A 19,989-nucleotide genomic window follows, 5' to 3' on the forward strand; every position below is an offset into this window, starting at 1 on the left:
GCAGTCTGAAATACAGGTATTGTGACTCCATATACTTTATGAATGGTCTTCCCTTTTGGTTTTATAGAGGTTTAACAGTTTTTAAAACAACACTGAAGGCCTTAGGCTACCAGAGATATTGTATCCTTTAAGTTGAAAGGGGGCATTACTCGTGCTTATGTGAACAAAAATGAAGGACAGCCTTGAGGCCTTTTCTAAACAATTCGCATGAGAAAACATGATAGACACACTATAAAACAGTTGAAGGGGTCATGGAAATAAGGGACACATGTGCCACTTTACATTTTTAATTTCTTCAACATTGGAATGGCTTGATTTAGCTATGTGAATAATGTTGTCACTAAGTAAACAATAAAACTTAAAAGTTCATGGCAGTATCAAAATAATTTAAGCAAATATTCTAATTCAATTATGTACCAAAATTTTGTTTAATGCCCACCACCATGGTCGCCTAAATTTTCAAATGGTGCTTGTCCCATTTTGCAGCTGACCCCTTCAATTGAGATACTTATGTGCATAATTTGCAGTTCAAAATGGTTTGTATTATGCTTCCTTAGCAGTGCATAGCAACGTAATTAGCGAATTACAAAATTATTCATGAATCATGAAATACACTAAATCACAGTATATTTAACTAGCTGAATAAATAATAGCAATATACCATAATCACTTGATTTGTTGTGCCGCGCCCTTGAATAGTACCACACCATACTTTTGTAATTACTCTTTACTAGTGCTCTCATAACTTTAGTATTAATCTCCATCTCGATATAAGAAAGGCATTGTCCTGGTAAAACTTAAACGGCTGTCACATAATCAAAATTCCCTTTAGTAAATTGACCACGTAGCACGAGGTGTGACATGGTTGTGCTACAAGGACTTGAGTGAAAGAAAGGTCTTGTATAGAAGTAAGTAGCAACGTGTTGTGTTTGTTTTATAAAACTAGCTATAGTAGTGGTTTAAAATGTTAGTAGTGCACCCTCGAATAATACCGCAGTGAGGCACTATTCGAAGGATTTTATCTTCATTTTTTGGGACAAAAAAGTACCTCTTTACCCTATTTATATAGCTGTACATCTAAAAAGTTTCACAGTAACACACAGAACTCACACGCTGTGAAGCAAATGGAATAGGGCTGCTTCTTCTTCGTCACATGAAATAAAAGTTGTCCCACCATTTTGTTGCTAAATGTGATGACATCATACTATATACCAATCGAATCGCCATCACGCGAGGAATCAATTAATCTATATTAGAATAGTGTACCACCACCGAGATGAAAGTTATGGCCTTTTTTTCATAGGTATGTAAACATTATGTGTGTTATATACTTCTTGTGTTTATTCTAAACGATGTTTGTTCCCTGGCTGGTTTTCTTGGCTACACATGATACACAATTCAAAATGCCTCCCCCTCCTGAATAAAATGACAATGGAATCAGCCCTGTAATCCCTGGACCGAAGGCACTACGAATGGATTTCAATAGACATGCGTCCATGGTAACAAAGGGTTAAGCATAGTGCCACTGTAGCTAATTTACCATCACTACATGAATTCAATAAAGAATTGCACAACACATCCCACCTGTAAATTTAAGACCATGATGTAGACCCCACAATTACTATTAAAAATTGCAGCAGTATTTAATATGGTAAGTTTATAAGCAAAACCATTCAGTTAGCTACATACAGTACAGTGTAACTGTGCAGCTTCTAACCAGTTCAAGCTAGTTAAAAACTTACAGGATGTTCCAGGTTCTGGCTGTTCTGTAGGTTCCAACTGTTGCGTCAAGCTTGGCTGTTGTGTTGAGCTTGGCTGTTGTGTTGAGTTTGGCTGTTGTGTTGAGCTTGGCTGTTGTGTTGAGTTTGGCTGTTGTGTTGAGCTTGGCTGTTGTGTTGAGCTTGGCTGTTGTGTTGAGCTTGGCTGTTGTGTTGAGCTTGGCTGTTGTGTTGAGCTTGGCTGTTGTGTTGAGCTTGGCTGTTGTGTTGAGCTCGGCTGTTGTGTTGAGCTCGGCTGTGGTAGGTGTGTGGGATTCGGCTGTGGTGTAAGTTTTGGTACCAAGATGGTTTCTGCTAAACTGTAATTCTCCAGTGGCATACTGTTTTGTGATTCAACAACCAGCACAGAAATGTGATAGTCAGTATCAGCCATGACTGATATTTCAGTATGTCTGTGTGAACACTTCAGAAGTGACCTCATCACATGTAGAACAGTTCAGTCTTGCTAAACATTTAACTCTAGGAGTTGACTCAGCCACATCACATGATACATAGATGGACTGGTCATCTGGATGTCACTGGACTATTGCTGACTGGAGCCATCGTACAGCTACAATTTATAAAACATAACAGTGAATGAAATGCTATGCAATGTTGGAACCTTAGCTGTCCAGGGGACCACCTGATTATAAAAAGCTGGTACCTCTGAAAGTGTGCTATTACTGTAAAATGGTTTTTTTTGTACAAGGGTCTGAAACAGGGACACCTTGACAACCAGGACATTAGTCCTAAGGGTGTAGGTTTCAGTCGTATTAGAGTAAACAGACCCCTTATATCTGTACACCTCATAAAGAGACTTTGACACATATTCATGCATTGATGTACACATTTACACCTCCTGACACAAGGACACCATCTTAAGGTGTTTGGAATATAGCAGTGGAACCTGTTGAAGCTGCAGGCCAATTTTTTATGGCCTAAGGTACAGTAGCATTAGACAGTATAAACTTCTCACTTGGGGAATTTAATTGAACCATTTTAGATGTACAAGTGGCCACTAAGACAGGTTCCACTGTAATTCACCAGTCAACCCCCCTGTACAGTACATACCTAATGAAGTACTAACTGTCTCACTACATCCCACACTGTTCACACTACAAACAGAAATGATGTAATCTGTTCCAACATCAAGATGTCTGGAAACATTATCATCTGATGTCATATTATGTGACACTTGGAAGGTAGTTGTATTAGGTGATACTTCAAAGGTTGTTGTTATATCATCTTCGCCAGTCAAAGAGACATTTAAGGCCTCCACCTCAGTCATGTTATGTGACAATGATGATGCCTATAGACACATAAGATTCAGTAATGTATGCACATTGTAGTCAGTGTTCAAAATGTACAACAAGAAAAAGGTAAGGATAAAACACTATCAACTCTATCCTCACTATGCTATCCCAGCTTGAAATATTGCACATCTCCTAAACATGCATGCACACCAAAAACATGGACAGCTGACAGTTTCAGCTGGATAAACTGTTTCTAATATATAACAGGTTGGCTTGGTCCACATGTAAACAATTTGAGTAAAGTTTCATGCTCAGCAACTTCACTTAGCAGAGTGGCCTTGTTACCAGACCAGTGATCTATAACTACACACACATGTACACACAGACACACGCACACACTCACATTCCAAGATATGGTAACAATAGGCCTGTAATCAACAAACTTCAAGCTGACTGCCAAATCACTCTGAGGAGAAGGTACTAAAGATTAACAAACACATAACACACAACAATACCATACATTATATGTAAAGTTAAGTGAAAAATGAAGTCTACACATAAATGATACACACAGAGGACTGATAACTAGCCAAACAATTATTGTGGCTAGCAAAAACATCCTGTATGTATCTGTTGGTGATATGACAGTTACAACACGTAGCCTCCTTCTAATCTTTGTTTGTGGAGGCTTCAATACTGTATTTCATATCATTGACACATCACAGTCAACAGAGGATTATGAAGATCATTTCAATGTAAAATTCCCCAAATATGTAATCCTGTTACAAAATGCAACAAATTTTCAAAGTGTTTCCTGTTTCAAAGATTATGCAATAGTCTACATAAGCATAGCAAACCTTCCAGCAGCTGTGTGAAGCACTGCTACTGCTACCCAGCACTGGGATACCTGTACACAACTCAGATACTAGGGCAAACTAATGCAAGCAAGTCATCCCCTCCTGATGGACTACAGCGTAGTAACCTCCACGAGGACTGCACTATGTCTTATGGAGAAAGGATATTAAATGAGAAGTTTCAGAAGTCCACAACAATCCCAACACCGATAAATGAGCCACTCAGTTGTGCTTTCATTTCCCAACAAACATCACTACATATACAAACACACACATCCACTAACCTGAAGGAGTTAAGGTGGTTACATTAGTAGTAACAACAGTTGCTGGTCCAGCATTGTTAATAGCCAACACTGTCACTTCATATTGAGTATCATTATCAAGATCAGTGAAACTGATAGTATTACTAGTAGTGGTTCTCTCCTCCACCAGTTCTGCTGTCCCATCAGATAAGGTCACATTGTATGTCACATCACCACATGAGGTATGGCTGAATGTGTCCCATGATATTACCAGTGAGGTCAGTCTCCTTTCTAATACGTTGATAACTGGTAGGGTTGGGGGACCTGTGAGGAGTGAAGCAGTTAAAGTGTATAAACAAAATGTTCAGATAGACTTTAAACCAGGCATGTGAACAACATAATAAAATGAGAAATCATTACTTGTTGAATTGTATTCAGTTACTAACTTACCCATGACTGTTAGAATGCCAACTGAACTCTTTACAGGAGGTAGGAATGTAAATTCACACTGAAATTTAGTTTGATTCAATATTTCATTTGCAGAATACACTGTCAATACTGTGTCAATATTATCAGCTACCACTGTCATCTCAAATGTGTTGTTAGTCCCAATTTTACTACCAGAAATTGCTTGTCCATTTATTCTCCACAGAGGAGTCAACGATGCAGTATAGTTATGTCCACAAGTGATATTAACATCATCTCCAGCACATATTATAACATCTTGTGGTGGGTGGATAATAAGACCTGTAATACATGTATTGGAGTACAGTGTATGAATTAGAGTGAAACCCTCTAATAACAAAATACAGTGTGTATTATTCACCTTGTTGTTCAGAGTTGTGTAGTGTGATCAACAATAACAACAAAACAAGTAGATAATGTGTCTCCATTTTCTGAAAATGATAAAACACACAATAAGACACTTTAGGAGTATTTGGCCCTTTACAAGAGGTCTTCCTCTTTGAGACTGCTCAAAATGTGAATATACTACAAGTACAAGCTATCAACGTCAACATGCATGTGTACAGCAGGTCCAATTATTATTATTATTATTTTTGCGAATCAAAGTTTTAACTTACAAAAATTTCTGCTAGCAAACTGAATTTCTAAAAAAAATAGTGAGCAGAACCATCTATACATTCTTAAGTTTTCATAGCTTTACCATGTTAGTGTCCAAGAGATCTGTAGTTACAGAGAAATTGTTCATGTCTCACAGATTTCATAATTACAGAAATTTATGATGGAGGCTATTTTAACAGCTTCACAAAAAATTGGACCTCACAACAATAATCTGCTATACTGATGTTCGCAGTCCAACATGCACAAACACACATGTAACTGACATGTTATAATAAACATGTATAGGGAAGGTAACATGTAAAAACATTTCAAGCAGGAGGCCCTGTTGAGACAAGTTATTTTAATGAGGTTGTCTAAGAGTTTCAGAGAAAAACCACATTAATAATTAGTACACATAATTATTAAAATTCATAGATGATATTTTTTTTGTTCAATATTGTTAACAATACACTAAGCTGTTATTTCTACCAGACTATATCATTGTCTGGTAGAGAAATGACAGTGGAGCCATGAGGCAAACATGCTGGAAACTCTTGTTTACTATTGTGAGGTGGTTAACAATGAGTCAGACAGTCTATGAAACTTCTGTATATAACATATGGTGAAAATATTTCCAGCTGAAAATATTTTCATGGAATTAGCCACAAAACACTTTTTTAAATAGGATTGACCTACAATAATAGCACTGTAATAAGGTTGAATAAAGCACATATGTATGAGTGGGTGAGTTAGAGAGCTTAAAGACAGCATGCGATGAAGCATTGTGGTAGTGTAACACTGCTGTATTGGTATGAGATAACTTTTGTACAATTGAGTAAACAGTGTCTAGTGTTGCAATGGTAGTGTCATGTAGTCATTTTGTTCATCTCTACAAATCAAACCTCTTTACCTTCAGCCATCTCTAGTAAAGTGTGTAGACAGTCTATGTTAAGTTGCAGAACAAATAGCTAGGATTGCTTAGGCTAGAATATCTTTCAATTCTTTTCTGAGATGTAAAAGGTCACACACATACTTAAGCAACAAACATCCTTTGATCTCTCAACACAAAGAGTAATTGAAAGTGCAATTAGCTCTAGGTGTAACAATAGAAACAAACACATTTCAGTACAAACATGTGAGACCAACACAGAAACAACTGCTCTCTGAGACCACACCAGACACATGTTACTCCAAACATCATCTATCTCACAACATGTTTACAGATGGTATGCAGGATTGATGTCATACCTGAGAATTCAGATATGGTAATGGAACTGGACTAATATTAAAGGAACTATTGTGAAACAAGTACACCTTGATAATTAGGATACTAGTCCATGATCTCATTTGTATTAGCTATTAGAATAAACACATTCAGATCCCTGAAATCAGAACACCTCAATCAGGACACTTTGTCCTAGTCCCATGGTGGAAGGGTGCCACATTCGTCACTGCTAACAACAAACAGTTCCCTTGTGTTCAGAAAGCAAGTGAAACACACCCTTTATCACCTACACATGTTACTTAGTTACTAAAAAGTCTCCATAACAACTGTATGTAATGTTTCTGTAAACTTCAGACAAAGCAACACATTATGATAAAAGCAGTGTTAATCATTGTAACAGATAACTGTCTTGAGTGCATTCAATTGCTGTACAAATCAGTACTAATAGTACAGGTGAAAATAAGCTTCAAAATGGAAACACTGTCAACTTACAGGTACAATTAAAACAGGTGTTCTAATCATTACTCATTACTCTTGAAGGATTTAGATATACTGACATGGACACACAACTTGTAACAGATACAGGAAGAAGCCAGTAGAAGGATCACACAATTTCTAGTGATATGAAACAGTATACTCTTTGTACAGTACATGGTTGAATGGCTCAGTAAACACAAACAAGCTTCCAGTAATTGTGAAAGAATATTAATGGGATGTCACGTTCTTTAAATAGGCCCTACCTTCAGGATATATAAATTTGACAATGGAATCTACATAAAACGGATGCCTCAGAACCAACAAAAAGTGTCCTGATTATTATGAAGATGCCCACATCATACTGTTTACTTTGGGACCCAGTATGTCCATTACATAGGTGACCTCACTGTCCACACTAACAGGTGCCACTTATATAAACTCTAAGGACAAATTTATATACAAACATAATGTTAGAGCATACACTACAGTATTTAGTTACCACTTCAAAGCATAATTATATGGTTTCTTAAATCAGTCAATTTGCATACAATTATTGACCACAGTTTGTACAACACAACTACCCACTATCAATTTATTTTAGGCGGTTACTTTTTGGCACTTTTTGGCACTGTATTACAAATATGTAATCACCTCAGACCACATAACATTTAAAAGAACAATGGAGATATTATTTGCGTGGGAAGGTTATACAACTGAACTCAAAAAGGGATGTTCTAAATCACAGCCAACTTCATAATAAGGCACATTTGTGTTATACAGTGGGCGTCTATCCATGGTCCCATGTACACACGTTTAAACCCTTGAAATTGGGTCACTTTACTAATAAGGAAACAGTGAAATAATCAGGTCAATTGTTCACAGTCCTGTGAGTAAACAAGGTGATGTAAAGCTACTTCTAAAACCAGGTGCCTATGCAGTTAATACTATCTCATTCTAACCAAATAGGCAATTAATCAACCATGTATATAATTGCAGTTTATATTCATGCTATTGTTATTATTAATTCATCTAGACAAATAGATTTGTAAATACTGTAATTTAGCATATTTCATGAATTATTTTGTAATTCGGTACTTATATTGTTATGCACTGCTAAGGAAGCATAACTATAACAAACCACTTTAAACAGCAAATTATGCACAGAAGTATCTTCTCAACTGTTTTATAGCATGTCTATCGTGCTTTCTCATGCGAATTGTTTAGACAAGGCCTCGAAGCTGCCCTTCATTTTCGTTCGAGAATAGAGTATATGTATATGAAGAGTCGCCATACCTGTTTTTCAGACTGCCGAGAAGAAACCACCTCAGCGCAAAGTTTACCAGTGCGGAAGTTTAATACAGACTTCATTTTGCTTTTACTTCTTACGTGCAAGCTGCTTTTACCATTTAGCTAATGATTTTGTTCACGTGGGTGCATATGGACCAACATAGGTAGACAGATAGATAGATAGATATGTACACACACAAAAGCAAACCTCCGGCAGCCATGCAAAACATAGCTATTGCCGCCCAGTGAACCAGCACTGGGATGCTTGTGCACCACTCAGGCACTTGAGCCTTGTGCAGGCAAATCCTCCTGGGGCAAGGCTAGTAACCCGCAAGAGCACTGTCCAGGTCTCATGGAGAGGTCGTGGAACCTAAAGTTCCACAACGACCCCAACACCACTAAGCGAGACAAGAATAGTTAGGTATTTGCTTCCCCAGTTTACACCAGGTACCCATTGATGTTACAGCTGGGTGGGCTGCTTCCCCAGTTGCACCAGGCCACATTTTTCAGAAAACAATTTCAGGAAACCAGGCACATTTGGACCTCATAAATCAAGATGTGTCTCTATTACAGACATGGTGCCAAGGTGTGCGAAATACATGGTTCCACTGCAGATGTAGTCATCCAGAAAAGCACAAAACTTACTAAAACATTTTGGACTTTTAAATTCACACCACAGTAAGTTGAGCATGTTATGGAACAAGACCACCATAAATATGTTGCAGCAGGCGTCATCTTAGCTTAGCTACAGCTAGTTACATGTGGGTGGGAGGCACCTATTAGTGAAAGACAAAATCATATTCTAACAATAGGCTGTCCCGTGCTATAAAGTTTATAAATAAAAGCCAAGGAAAGAACCCTCAAAGGCAACACATGCTTACACATGGTTAAACAAACTACTTGCTGTACTAAGATAGTTAATCTTTCTCATAAATGAAGCAGTGGTGAGGAAAATTATGTGGTCAGAGATCAGAAACAATCACGCAAGCACAAACCGTAGCAATCACTTCTAGACAAGACCACCAAATTGCAATTGTAGTGGCCACTTTCAGCATAGTCCCAAATGCATCTCTGTTCTTATACAAGTCTTGCACAACCAGAACATCGTAGGGAAAAGGGGCAAGGTGAATGCAGTACAGTATTGATCGATGTGAATCACACACGTGGCTTCAAAACCTAATGTGAAGCCATCGTGTGCAGTTCTCGCCGTTCGTGAGCCTTTATTAGCCGTACAGTAAAATTCCCGAAATCTGGGGGTGATTGAACAAAACTGTTATACTGCATTTCACCTGACCCTTTTGTTTCCGACCCAATGACAAAAGAAGAAAAAGCGGTCTGAGACAATAGCCCATCTACACGATACGATATAACGTACCGGTTTGCCTTCAAGACAAATGCGGTAGTCACAACGCTTCAAAAGTAGTCTTGTCCTCGCAGACCCTTCTCTCCGGGGTGGCGCTTATCGATTATAAGCGCCCCCTCTCGTAGGGGGCGCTTATAATCTCTAATCGATAAGCGCCACCCCGGAGAGAAGGGTCTGCGAGGACGAGACTACTTCAAAAGGGCATGAGCTAGTAAATATTTTTAAAATATGTCCAATTTGTACAACTAAACGTTTTAAAACTAGCGTACCTCTGATTTCTTTCAAGGCTGAACCTCCGTCACCGCTCTTGTAGTCTCTAGCTCTCCCGGAAGACTGCACTACTCTTCTTCTCGCCAAATTGCGCCTTGTATTACGCGGTAACTATTAAATCAGTAGGTGTGGTGGTGATCATGGTTTTTGTTTGCGCTAGAAAATCCCCGCCAGGCTGATTTGCACATGTCAGTACCACGTGTCCAGCACAGACGTAATCTCCGCTCACGTGGGATAAACTACAGTCATTTAGTACGGTACACATCATACTGCTGCTTTGTTACTCTGCCATACTAGTATTTGACCTTCTACCGCCGTCCGAGCCGCCGTCTGAGCCGCCGTCTATGATCCTTCAGAAGTTCAGATCCTTTACCAAGTTTCCCAATGGCGCTTCTCAAATTAGAAATTAAGTTTATAAACGCAACGAGGGCTTATATTATTAAATCAGAAAGCTCTACGGAGGACCATGGGGATGTATATTATCCTACGGAAAGGACCAATTCATTGAAGTTCAGACCGTAACTAGAAGTCAAAGATGTAACTTAGACTACCCATCAAGGCAAGTCTCTAAGCGCCTGCGCGTATTATATACTATGTTTTCGGCAAATGCAGTTAACTCTCTTGCATCTGTGTGCACACAGATTGATCTCCTTTAGTAATTTGATTGTTTGATAATGGGCAGGCAGCACTGCTGATGTTGCCCAAGGGACTAGGTTTGTCCCAAAAAATCTCTCCTGCATCTGATTACTGTCAGCTCTAAATATTCCATATTCTTTCATTGTTTTCCGGTTATTTTTGCATACTTACTGACAGGCTTATTAGTAAAAGCCATCTTATAACAGTGTTAGCTCACAGTGTGTCAGCAGTGCTATCAATGAAAGTCGGCACAAACTTCATGTTTGTGTTACTGATTTTTGCAACTGACTTGAAAGGAAGGAACATGCTTTTGTGCAGCTTTTTATAGCTGTGCTAGGCTTGAAAAGCTGCCAATCTCATAATGGAAATGGACCACCCACCCGCATGCAAATATGCCTGAGGTCAGGATGGGAAACAGGAGTGGCCTTACTCATGTTTGATCATAATAAAGGCTTAATCTTAATGTGGCAGGCCAGTCTTTGGCAAACCCATGATGTAATATCTAAAACAATACTACTAGTAGTAATTTGTGCAGTAGGGAAATGGAGCACTATCTCACTTACAAGAAGTGCTTTACCTGTAAAATATTCTAATAAAGCAGCCACATCAGTCAAATAATTTAGCTATATATTTTGATTTATTTTTCGATCTACCAGTAGAGGGAAAGCAATCCATGAAACATATGATCAAATTGGTATGGCCTGCATGTTCATTTGGGCATCTGTTCAGTTTATTGGTGGTGAATCCTCGTTGAATACTTGTAAAATAGTTTGGAAGTTTCTGAGAAATTTAAAACCTGTAAGATTGTTAATAGATTTGTATATAAAGGAATGGCACATCCTTTCATATTAAAACTAATGTCAAATTTTCTGGATTCTGTTTTAGGCTTTGCCCGTGTTTGGTGAAAATTACACTACCTTGTAAACAAACCGCCATAACTTCCACATACTTTAGTATACAGAAACACAGTGTGGTTTATCAGATTCTTTGATGACAGGTGAATCCTGTGGTGTATTAGATTTTGTTCTGAGACAAATGGAAATGGCAAAAAGCCTTGTTCTGGTAAATCACACATCATCAGGTGGGTAAATAAATGTTGGGAAAATAAGGTTTTTTGGCATACTTCTCTGTAAAGTTGCCAGTTAAGACTCAGTATGGGTGAATTCTTAATCAGTGCACTTCAACACATAAAATGACACTGAGTTTAACAGATCTGGTTGAGGATTACAGGGATGTACTTTTTGGGGTTTATCCACCCGCGTAATTAATTTCTCCTGTTGTATGGAGTGTGTGCATTGTGCCTTAATCAAATGACATTACTTCTTTCTTTACATAATGTGGTGTAGAGATTATGGGTGCTAATGTTTGTACTTTTGTGTTTTCTGTATATTGTATAGAGGGAAACTTTGGCGATTTGCTACAAATTCACTGACATTTAACCTGCCAAGTACTTGTAGCACCTCAGATTAGCATCTTTATAGCTAAACAATGAGGTTGAATTTGCCAAAGTTTATTTCACCAAATGTAAATTAATTTAGCTTGCTAATGGCCATTGATAATGGCTACATTTGATGAAATGTACAGAATAGTTTTGACATGTTAACTACAACTCTATTCCAAGGTAGGCCATATAACAAGGCTGATATGCTATAGTTGTAATTGTAGTCATTAGCCAATGTAGAGGCTGGATCATTTTAATAGAAGCAATAAAAGTTGATATGGATCCCGTGTAGAACTTGCATGCTTTAGTTGCAAAGAACAATTAAGTTTGATGAAATATTAGAGGCATTTTATTAATGTGAGGACTTGGTAAGGATGCTGTTTCACATTTTGTAGTCTTTGGTCATTAATGAAGTAATCTGTGAGTATTGGAGAATGTATTCTGTAACATTTTAGTGTAATATCCCATCATGATTTGCCATAAGATCAATCTGCTTCTATTAGTCATAGTTGTATGAAATGTGTTCTACTACTGATACTAGTTGGGCCTCACAAGAGTAACACTGCTTAAAGCCATACTGAAAATTTGATATAGTTGAACATGTTAGTGGTAAACAATATACTCCATAACTTTACAGCAAATTGAACTACCCTTCTTCTTGTAAACTGGTGTAACATTTGCAGGTAAGGTAATCACAATAGAAACAGTTCCAGTTGACAGATTGAGCAAAGATGATATGCATGGAGTCAGTGGCGTAGCTAGCCCAGAAGGATTGGTTGGACACCATTGTAGGCGTACAAGTTGCAGTAATCAGTATACAAAGCACGCTGCAGCTAGGGGGTCTGGCATGCCCACTAGGAAATGTTTTGAAAATTACATGTTGAGATTCAATTTGGTAACATTTTGCAGTTAAAATATGTCATCTCTAGTAGGACACTAGCTGTATGAATGTTTTGAATAATTATTAGTTAGGAGGCTTCATATTGCACCTTGTATCACACAATTTAGCTATAGCTAGCTACGTACGGTGAGTACCTGTGTTGGTAGGGCACTGGAACTGATTGGTTGGGCCTGTGCCCTACCAGTACCCACCTTAGCTACACCACTACATGGAGTATATAGGTGCAATTTCTGCAGCACATACAGTGTTTAAATACTATTGATGGAATTTCATCTGATTTGTTAGTATCTAGCAGTCACTGTGGTTGCACAAGACCGAGTATGAGTAGTCCATATATGGCTAGCTACTTTTCTCTTCTATATTATCATTTAATGGACACCATTCATATTAACACATGTATAGTAACCTTGTCCCTACCAACCTGAATTTTGTAAGTGTGAATAAGTTGCTCTTCCCAGTTATGATATACTCACATACACTAGGTGATATACATGCTCATGGTATACCTCATGTGTATAATGTAGATTACATGTACTTATTTCTACAGGTGAAATGACTAGGATTTGTTTATATGGTCATGGGAAATTATAAAATTATCAGTGAGAAGTTTGATGAACTGACCCATGCATGACACTATTCAGTACTTTGGATGCTGAGCACCTTTAATTCAACAATGTCATAATCTATGTATGCTGGCTATCCATTTGAACCTTGGAGAGGTTACTTCTGATAATCACACCTGTAATACAAACAGTGCAAAACTCAGATACACATTTCCCCAATGATATGTAAACAAGGGGGTTCACCACAATGATCTTCAAAACAACCCTGCTGAGTGGCTATCCAAGGTGTGTAATGATGTGGCAACACGAATTAGCAGGAATATGGAGACCACATTATTAGGTAGGTAGAATAAGCTTTTTATCCCCTCCCCCTCCCCCCATCCTTTACATGAGGACATTAGTTGTCTACAGATGTGTCTCACCAAGGTTCCACTGTGAGCTGAATCCTGGTAGAATTACAGAATCAACTCATTTGTACTACATGACCCTCCGAAAACATTTAAAAATCTTTTCATTCAAGTGTTTGACACAATATTTATGACCAATCAAAATTACACCTAAGGGCAAAGCCATAAAGTGCACCAAATTACACATGTATACTCTCAATTGACACCTTTATACTGTCACCATTAATCATCCATCACTTGTACATTTCTAAAACTGCTCAGTATTGATTAATGAGTGGTTTTTATAAGTTTCGCTCTACCGGAATTGCAACTTACAAAAAGCAAGTGAGCATGTCCAATATATACATCACTTAATGGATGGTTCAGGTATATGTATTAAGTTATGGTATCTGAAGTTCATGGAATTGGGTGTGTGTGAAAGATCTCCTTTTTGCTAATCCAGTTATGTGACCATAATTTGGTAGACATTAGAGGTGTTTGCAATTCCATGTGCAAAGTTAAACACTACTTCTTTATGTACATTCTGTTATATTTCACTAACAGAAACACAACAAGGACAACTATGTGGAGTTGGAAGGTTTTGATGACAAGACACTTACAGTCATGTCAGTACCAGTACCAGAAGTGACTTATTCACATGTGAAGGTTGACTTGAGGTAAGTACAGTAGTACAGTGTATACTGTAGACTTCAAGTGGGAAAATGAGTGGCCATTTTTTAATTTTGGCAAGTTTCAGTAAATTTTTTTGTATGCCGGCCTAGCTACGTAAATAAATTATTCAGTTTCGTGTGGTCTACAGATTAAATGGTCACAGCTGTATGATTATAACAATTAAGAGAAGATAAAACTTTGTTGATGGCTTATTTCTTTGCATAAGTTTGGCATGCAGCCGGGCTTAGTAGGAAATTCCACTGTCCCATTTTGAGGAGTGACCATGAAGCTACTAATGCAAGACAAATTATGTGTTTGTCACTGAATACACAAACAACAACAAGACACATAGTGGAGTGGACTAAAGCTGGCACACCACATCAGTGTTTTTAGCAGGAAAAACACTGTATGGATGTTTGTTTACATATTTAAATGGTTTACAATATAAACAAGAAAACTCCACTTGCTTAGCTATTGTATTGATGTTATGTTGCATTAGAGTAATTTTAAACAACTGTTTAATGTGTTATTATTTTTGTTGCACTTATCCTTGTCTTGCTGTAGCATTAAAATGATGGTGTGCTCTAATTGGATCAGTCACTGAACTGTGTCATTATTAAGATGTGGCAATTCAATTTCCTTGGAACTGATAACAGATGGAGTACGTCACCAGTCCACATCTACAAGACTACCCACAAGATGATGGTGGTATTATGATGCAAACTGTTCAGTTTGTTAGCCCAGCCAATATTATAGTAATGCATACACGTGCCACTAGGTGATGAGTGTGGGCTGGGAGTATTTTGATTTCTATGATACTAGTATACAACTAAAATTATAGTCAGTGTTTGTGGCAGTTCAACAATATAATGTGTAGTTATCTAAAAATGGCCATGGTCAGTGTAGACAAACTTGTGGTCACATGTCAACAGGAAATGTATTTAATGGACTATACTTTGGGAAAGATTGTAATAACAAGTTAGTGTGACTTGACTCTTGGTCCCCATTAGTTTAGGGTAAACTGTTACAAATCATTTTTGTCTGTGTGACATTAATAATGGCAATGATTGTGTAGCCACCATGTATATTAACAAGTATAATAATGACTAAGTAAATATTGTACATAATCATACAACACTTGAAAGGTTTCTACTAGTACTACAGCTAAGTGACTGTTCTATTAGAGTAGTTGATATTTACCAGACTGCTTAGAGTATGATTTTCAGTCAGAATAGTAATAATAATATTATGCATGTGACTAGATCTGCACATGCAAGAACCCAACATGATAGTGCATTATTGAATTTCATTTTATTACACTTACTAAAGGAATAGTCAACTGAAATTTCAGTTCTACAAACCAAGAATTTTTGAAGTTACAGTGCTACAAAGTGGTAACAACAGAAAATTGTGGCTGGATTTGTGAAAAGGTACCTTTTCCACACATTTTACATGTCAGCAAATGAAACATTATAACTTTTTACTCCTTGCACCAATTAAGCTGATTTTTATATCAAACTATAATCAGATGCTGTACCTTTTCTTACGGAAAATTTCAAACAGTTTTATGCCATGATAAAGAAGTTCTAAAGTTTCAAAAAATGGGTCAAAATTTGTATGTGAAAAAGCCACGAGGTACCTTTTTGCAAATCCGGTTACAATTTATTTTTGTATGGTGATGTAAACAAACCTCATTTCTACCATATGATATAAAATTTTGGTAGGAGAAAGTTTGATAGTTTAAAGGTTAAATTAGTTGGACACTATTATTTTGGCAAATGCTTGTGCCATACTACATTGTCTCCATTGATTTTACTTGGATAAAATTTGCTTTATCACATTCAGCATCAGTAATGTTTCCCTTAGTTAACTAGTTTATACAGTGGAACCTCAATTATCTGAACCCCTTGGGACCAGGAATGGTCCATAAGTCTGAAAAGTCCGTATCTCCCAAACTGTGTCTCAATAACCTTAAAATAGCACAAAAAAAATTTTTAAAAATACTTGTATTTTTAACTACCCTAATAGAACAGTCACTACTCTAATAGAACAGTCACTACTCAGTCATTTCTGTAATTCGGTTAACCGAGAATCCGTATAAGTGGAGTCCAGATAACTGAGGTTCCGCTGTAGACTACTCATAAGTCATAAATCCCATTAAGGCTGTTTCCGTATAATAATTACGTACACGAAATAAAAATTAATGATTCATTCAATTCTCAAATATACAGAAATACAATTGTCCAATTAGTACAGTAGTGACCACACCCACTTCTACAGGAGAGTAGGATCTGGTGATATTGGTCATTATTGGACACTGATGTGTTTAAAATACATTAAGCCAATCAGAATGTCTTAGGATTACATCATCTACTACATGTTGTAATGGAGAACTAATAAATTGACAGATGATCCAAAAATCCTAACCAATAGACCATGTTCCAAATGACATCATGAAATAAAATGGCTGTGGCTATTTGGGGGTATTCTAAAAGTTTCAAGTGAGAGTTCCAATGGGGCTTAATAAGATTTAAATTACTATTCAATCCTGGAAGAAAATATTGACCTGAAACTAACAAGTACAATATAGGGGTATAAAATCTATTTTCTAATGCCAGGTTAGAATTTTTCAGCTGGTTTTCAAAGTTTAGAAGAAATGCTATTGTTCCTTTGCTGTAATAACCAAACCTGGTAGTTTCACTTCGACATCTTGTTTGTTAGGCCTCTATATCAATCATCGAAATCTTGATTGCCATTGGTGATAATAATAAGAGTCCCCCAAATAGAAAATTCCTGTGATGTAATTTGGATACGGTCTATATCACCAGACCCTATACCCTAGTGTGGAGGTGTGGTGTGGGTGTGAGTAGTCCGTTGGTAAATAGGAGAACATGTTGTACCACCTCCTGAATTAAACACATTTAAATGACACATCCAAATAAGGTAGTACACATACCTTATTAAGGTGAACTGACTGATTTAATCACTTGACAACCACAACAAATCCCTCATGTACATGTCACTACACTGGGTGGATCACATGATCTGGACACTGGTGATTTATTAAGTTCACACATTGTCAAGTTACACATTTTGATTACTTTATTCTGTACACACAGTACAATCTGATTGGCTAAAAGTCCCCAATGACATCATTTCAGATGATCTTCATTGTACACATCTACTTTCTCCACCTGTATAGAAAAGACACTTGTATACCAGCTCTTCATCACCAACACTTACTGGTCACTTTCTGGTAACTGTTGTTGTGTGGTTGTCATGACTACATAGTAACAACACAAAACGACCACACCATCACCCCTCACACACTAATATGTACTAATCAACCTTTCTAGTTAGAATATTATCATATTGTGTAAACAATTAGTAACCATGGTAATAATAGATTACATCATACAAACACACAAAATAACAATTTAACTGATAACTTGTAGTCTCTTGTTGGATCCCTCCACAACATAAACACTACCAGTAGAATAGTTTATTGCTATACCATTAATAGCATTAAATTCTCCTTGTTGAGATCCTCTCTTTCCAAACTGTTTAATTAACTCATGGGTGGGGCTCCATACTCTAATTTTGTTGTTACCACCACCACAACCAGCTATGATGTGACCATCAGGGCTAACAGTAATGGCATATGGTCTATCACATGTTATCCTACTAATAAAACTGCCAGTATGACTGAAGAGACTAATATGATTACCATCAACGTCACTAACTAACACTCTATTGTCAGTATCAATTGCTATTCTACCAGGACACTGAAATTGTCCAGGGTTGGACCCTTCACTGCCAAATGTAAATGCAAATTTATCATCTTGTTGGAATACCTGGACCCTGTGATTACACCCATCTACAACATATAACATTTTATTACTACTGAAGACTAGTCCCCTAGGAACACTAAACTGGCCATTGTTGTTCCCTATATTGGTACCAATTATTGATAAGAGTTCTCCTTGTAGGGAATACTTCTTCACTTGATGACTACTAAAGTCGCTAATAGCTATGATGTCATCCTTACTGACTGCTATACCAATAGGATCAATCGATCTGTTGTCACCACTTCCTTGTCCAATCACTGCTAATAAGGCAAAGTTACAGTCCAGCACAATTACACACTTGTTAGTATAATCAATAATGATGACTTCATTATTAACTCCTATAGCAACATCACTGAGTTTACCAAACTTGTTCCCTGCATAATGAGTCATCACTTGGCAGTGTCCTTCTCTCATCTTGCTGTAGTCTCTCAGTACAACTGATATCCTATAGTAACATGACAGGATCACATGATCTACTGTACATTAATAATACTGGTGACATCACTTCCTGGAAATGAGATAACATTATAGTGGAAAGTTTGAGTGATAATCACTTGTATGTTTTGTATGTATGACACATTGTATGGGAAAATAATACATGTATAGCTATTGTATAGTAGTGTGACTGTATAGACTGACTGTGTAGTAGTGTTAATATGTATAGTCATTGTGTAACATTAGTATACACTAACTGAATAAGTATAATACAATCACACCTCACATGTTATCCACAAAACACTCTAATAGAACACACACTATTCCTCACTTGTGAGGACTGCCTGGGATGTGTTGTCCATCAATTACAATTGATATCATGTGATCTCCAGGTGTCCTGGGAGTGAAGGATACTGTGTAGTTTCCACCACTAACATCCTTGACTGGTCCCACTACTATGGCTTCTCCAGTTTTGGTGGTCACGGATACATTTACCTCACTATTCTTATCATCAACAATGTCACCATTGACATCTCTAAGTGTTACCATTAGTGACGTCTCTTTGGTCATTATTGTCATTGCTGTAGGGAAGGTCATTTCACACTTGCTGGGGTCCAGAGGTAGAAATCCTCCCAACTTGGTCACCTCCTCACAAAGACGTTCCACTTCTTCATACTCAACTTCTCTTTGTTCCTTCATTACTGGTTCCAGTCTTGATCTCTTCTTCATTAACATCAGGTGATCTTGTCGTCGCTCCAGTATCTTCCTCCTCCTAACCAGTTCAGTGGTAGTCACTTTGTTCTCTCTTGTCTTCTTCAATAGCTCCAGACAATTCTGTAGTTGTGTCCATAGTAACAACAACCTCTCCAGCTGTAGCTAATATTAAAACAAGAACAACGAGACACATCATTACCACTACCAATCCCAGGAAGAACTACTTTGTAGCATAATATTACTGATGTTAGCATTGTTGGTTTAGCTTTGACTGTCAATTTCAAGCCAGTTTCAAACCTTTAAGTCAGTAAAACAGATAATGTGTTTGCTTTTAATTTCTCTAATAGAGAATGCTAAATGGTAGGTGGGAGGGGCTCACCTATTACACAAAATCATGTGAATTGGTTTGGTATGTAAACCTGTATGGGGTTATAAATAAACTTATAATTAAAAGACCTTGCATGACAACAACACATGTTATTTGCAGTAATTAATATCTAATCCAAAACAGCCAAGCTGTAAAAAAGAGTGCAGCCCTGAGAAAAAGGCTATGGTGAAAAAAGATGTGAAATCCAAGGTGGCGGCCAAGAAATGGCTGTGATG

General features: G+C 37.4%; 2 protein-coding genes and 1 long non-coding RNA gene across 3 annotated transcripts; 1 reads left to right on the forward strand and 2 right to left on the reverse strand.

Moving 5' to 3' along the window:
- Positions 1-1,624: 1,624 nt before the first annotated feature.
- LOC136266741 (fibronectin-like) lies at positions 1,625-10,194 on the reverse strand. Its single transcript, XM_066061767.1, has 7 exons — positions 9,790-10,194; positions 4,933-5,002; positions 4,557-4,853; positions 4,149-4,430; positions 3,414-3,490; positions 2,829-3,066; positions 1,625-2,328 (listed from the first exon to the last, which is right to left on the reverse strand). The coding sequence occupies exons 2-7, from the start codon at positions 4,997-4,999 to the stop codon at positions 2,294-2,296; spliced, it is 996 nt and encodes a 331-aa protein (XP_065917839.1). The 5' UTR covers positions 5,000-5,002; positions 9,790-10,194; the 3' UTR covers positions 1,625-2,293.
- On the forward strand, positions 10,030-14,368 carry LOC136267018 (uncharacterized). Its single transcript, XR_010706457.1, has 3 exons — positions 10,030-10,349; positions 13,316-13,671; positions 14,282-14,368. It is a non-coding gene; the product is annotated as an uncharacterized lncRNA (long non-coding RNA).
- A 2,187-nt stretch (positions 14,369-16,555) lies between these two features.
- On the reverse strand, positions 16,556-19,572 carry LOC136266662 (E3 ubiquitin-protein ligase TRIM71-like). Its single transcript, XM_066061662.1, has 5 exons — positions 19,004-19,572; positions 17,633-18,682; positions 17,491-17,583; positions 17,346-17,441; positions 16,556-17,295 (listed from the first exon to the last, which is right to left on the reverse strand). The coding sequence occupies exons 1-2, from the start codon at positions 19,405-19,407 to the stop codon at positions 17,827-17,829; spliced, it is 1,260 nt and encodes a 419-aa protein (XP_065917734.1). The 5' UTR covers positions 19,408-19,572; the 3' UTR covers positions 16,556-17,295; positions 17,346-17,441; positions 17,491-17,583; positions 17,633-17,826.
- Positions 19,573-19,989: the final 417 nt, after the last annotated feature.

Source organism: Dysidea avara, chromosome 1, assembly GCF_963678975.1.
Source record: "Dysidea avara chromosome 1, odDysAvar1.4, whole genome shotgun sequence".
Lineage (NCBI taxonomy): Eukaryota > Metazoa > Porifera > Demospongiae > Dictyoceratida > Dysideidae > Dysidea > Dysidea avara.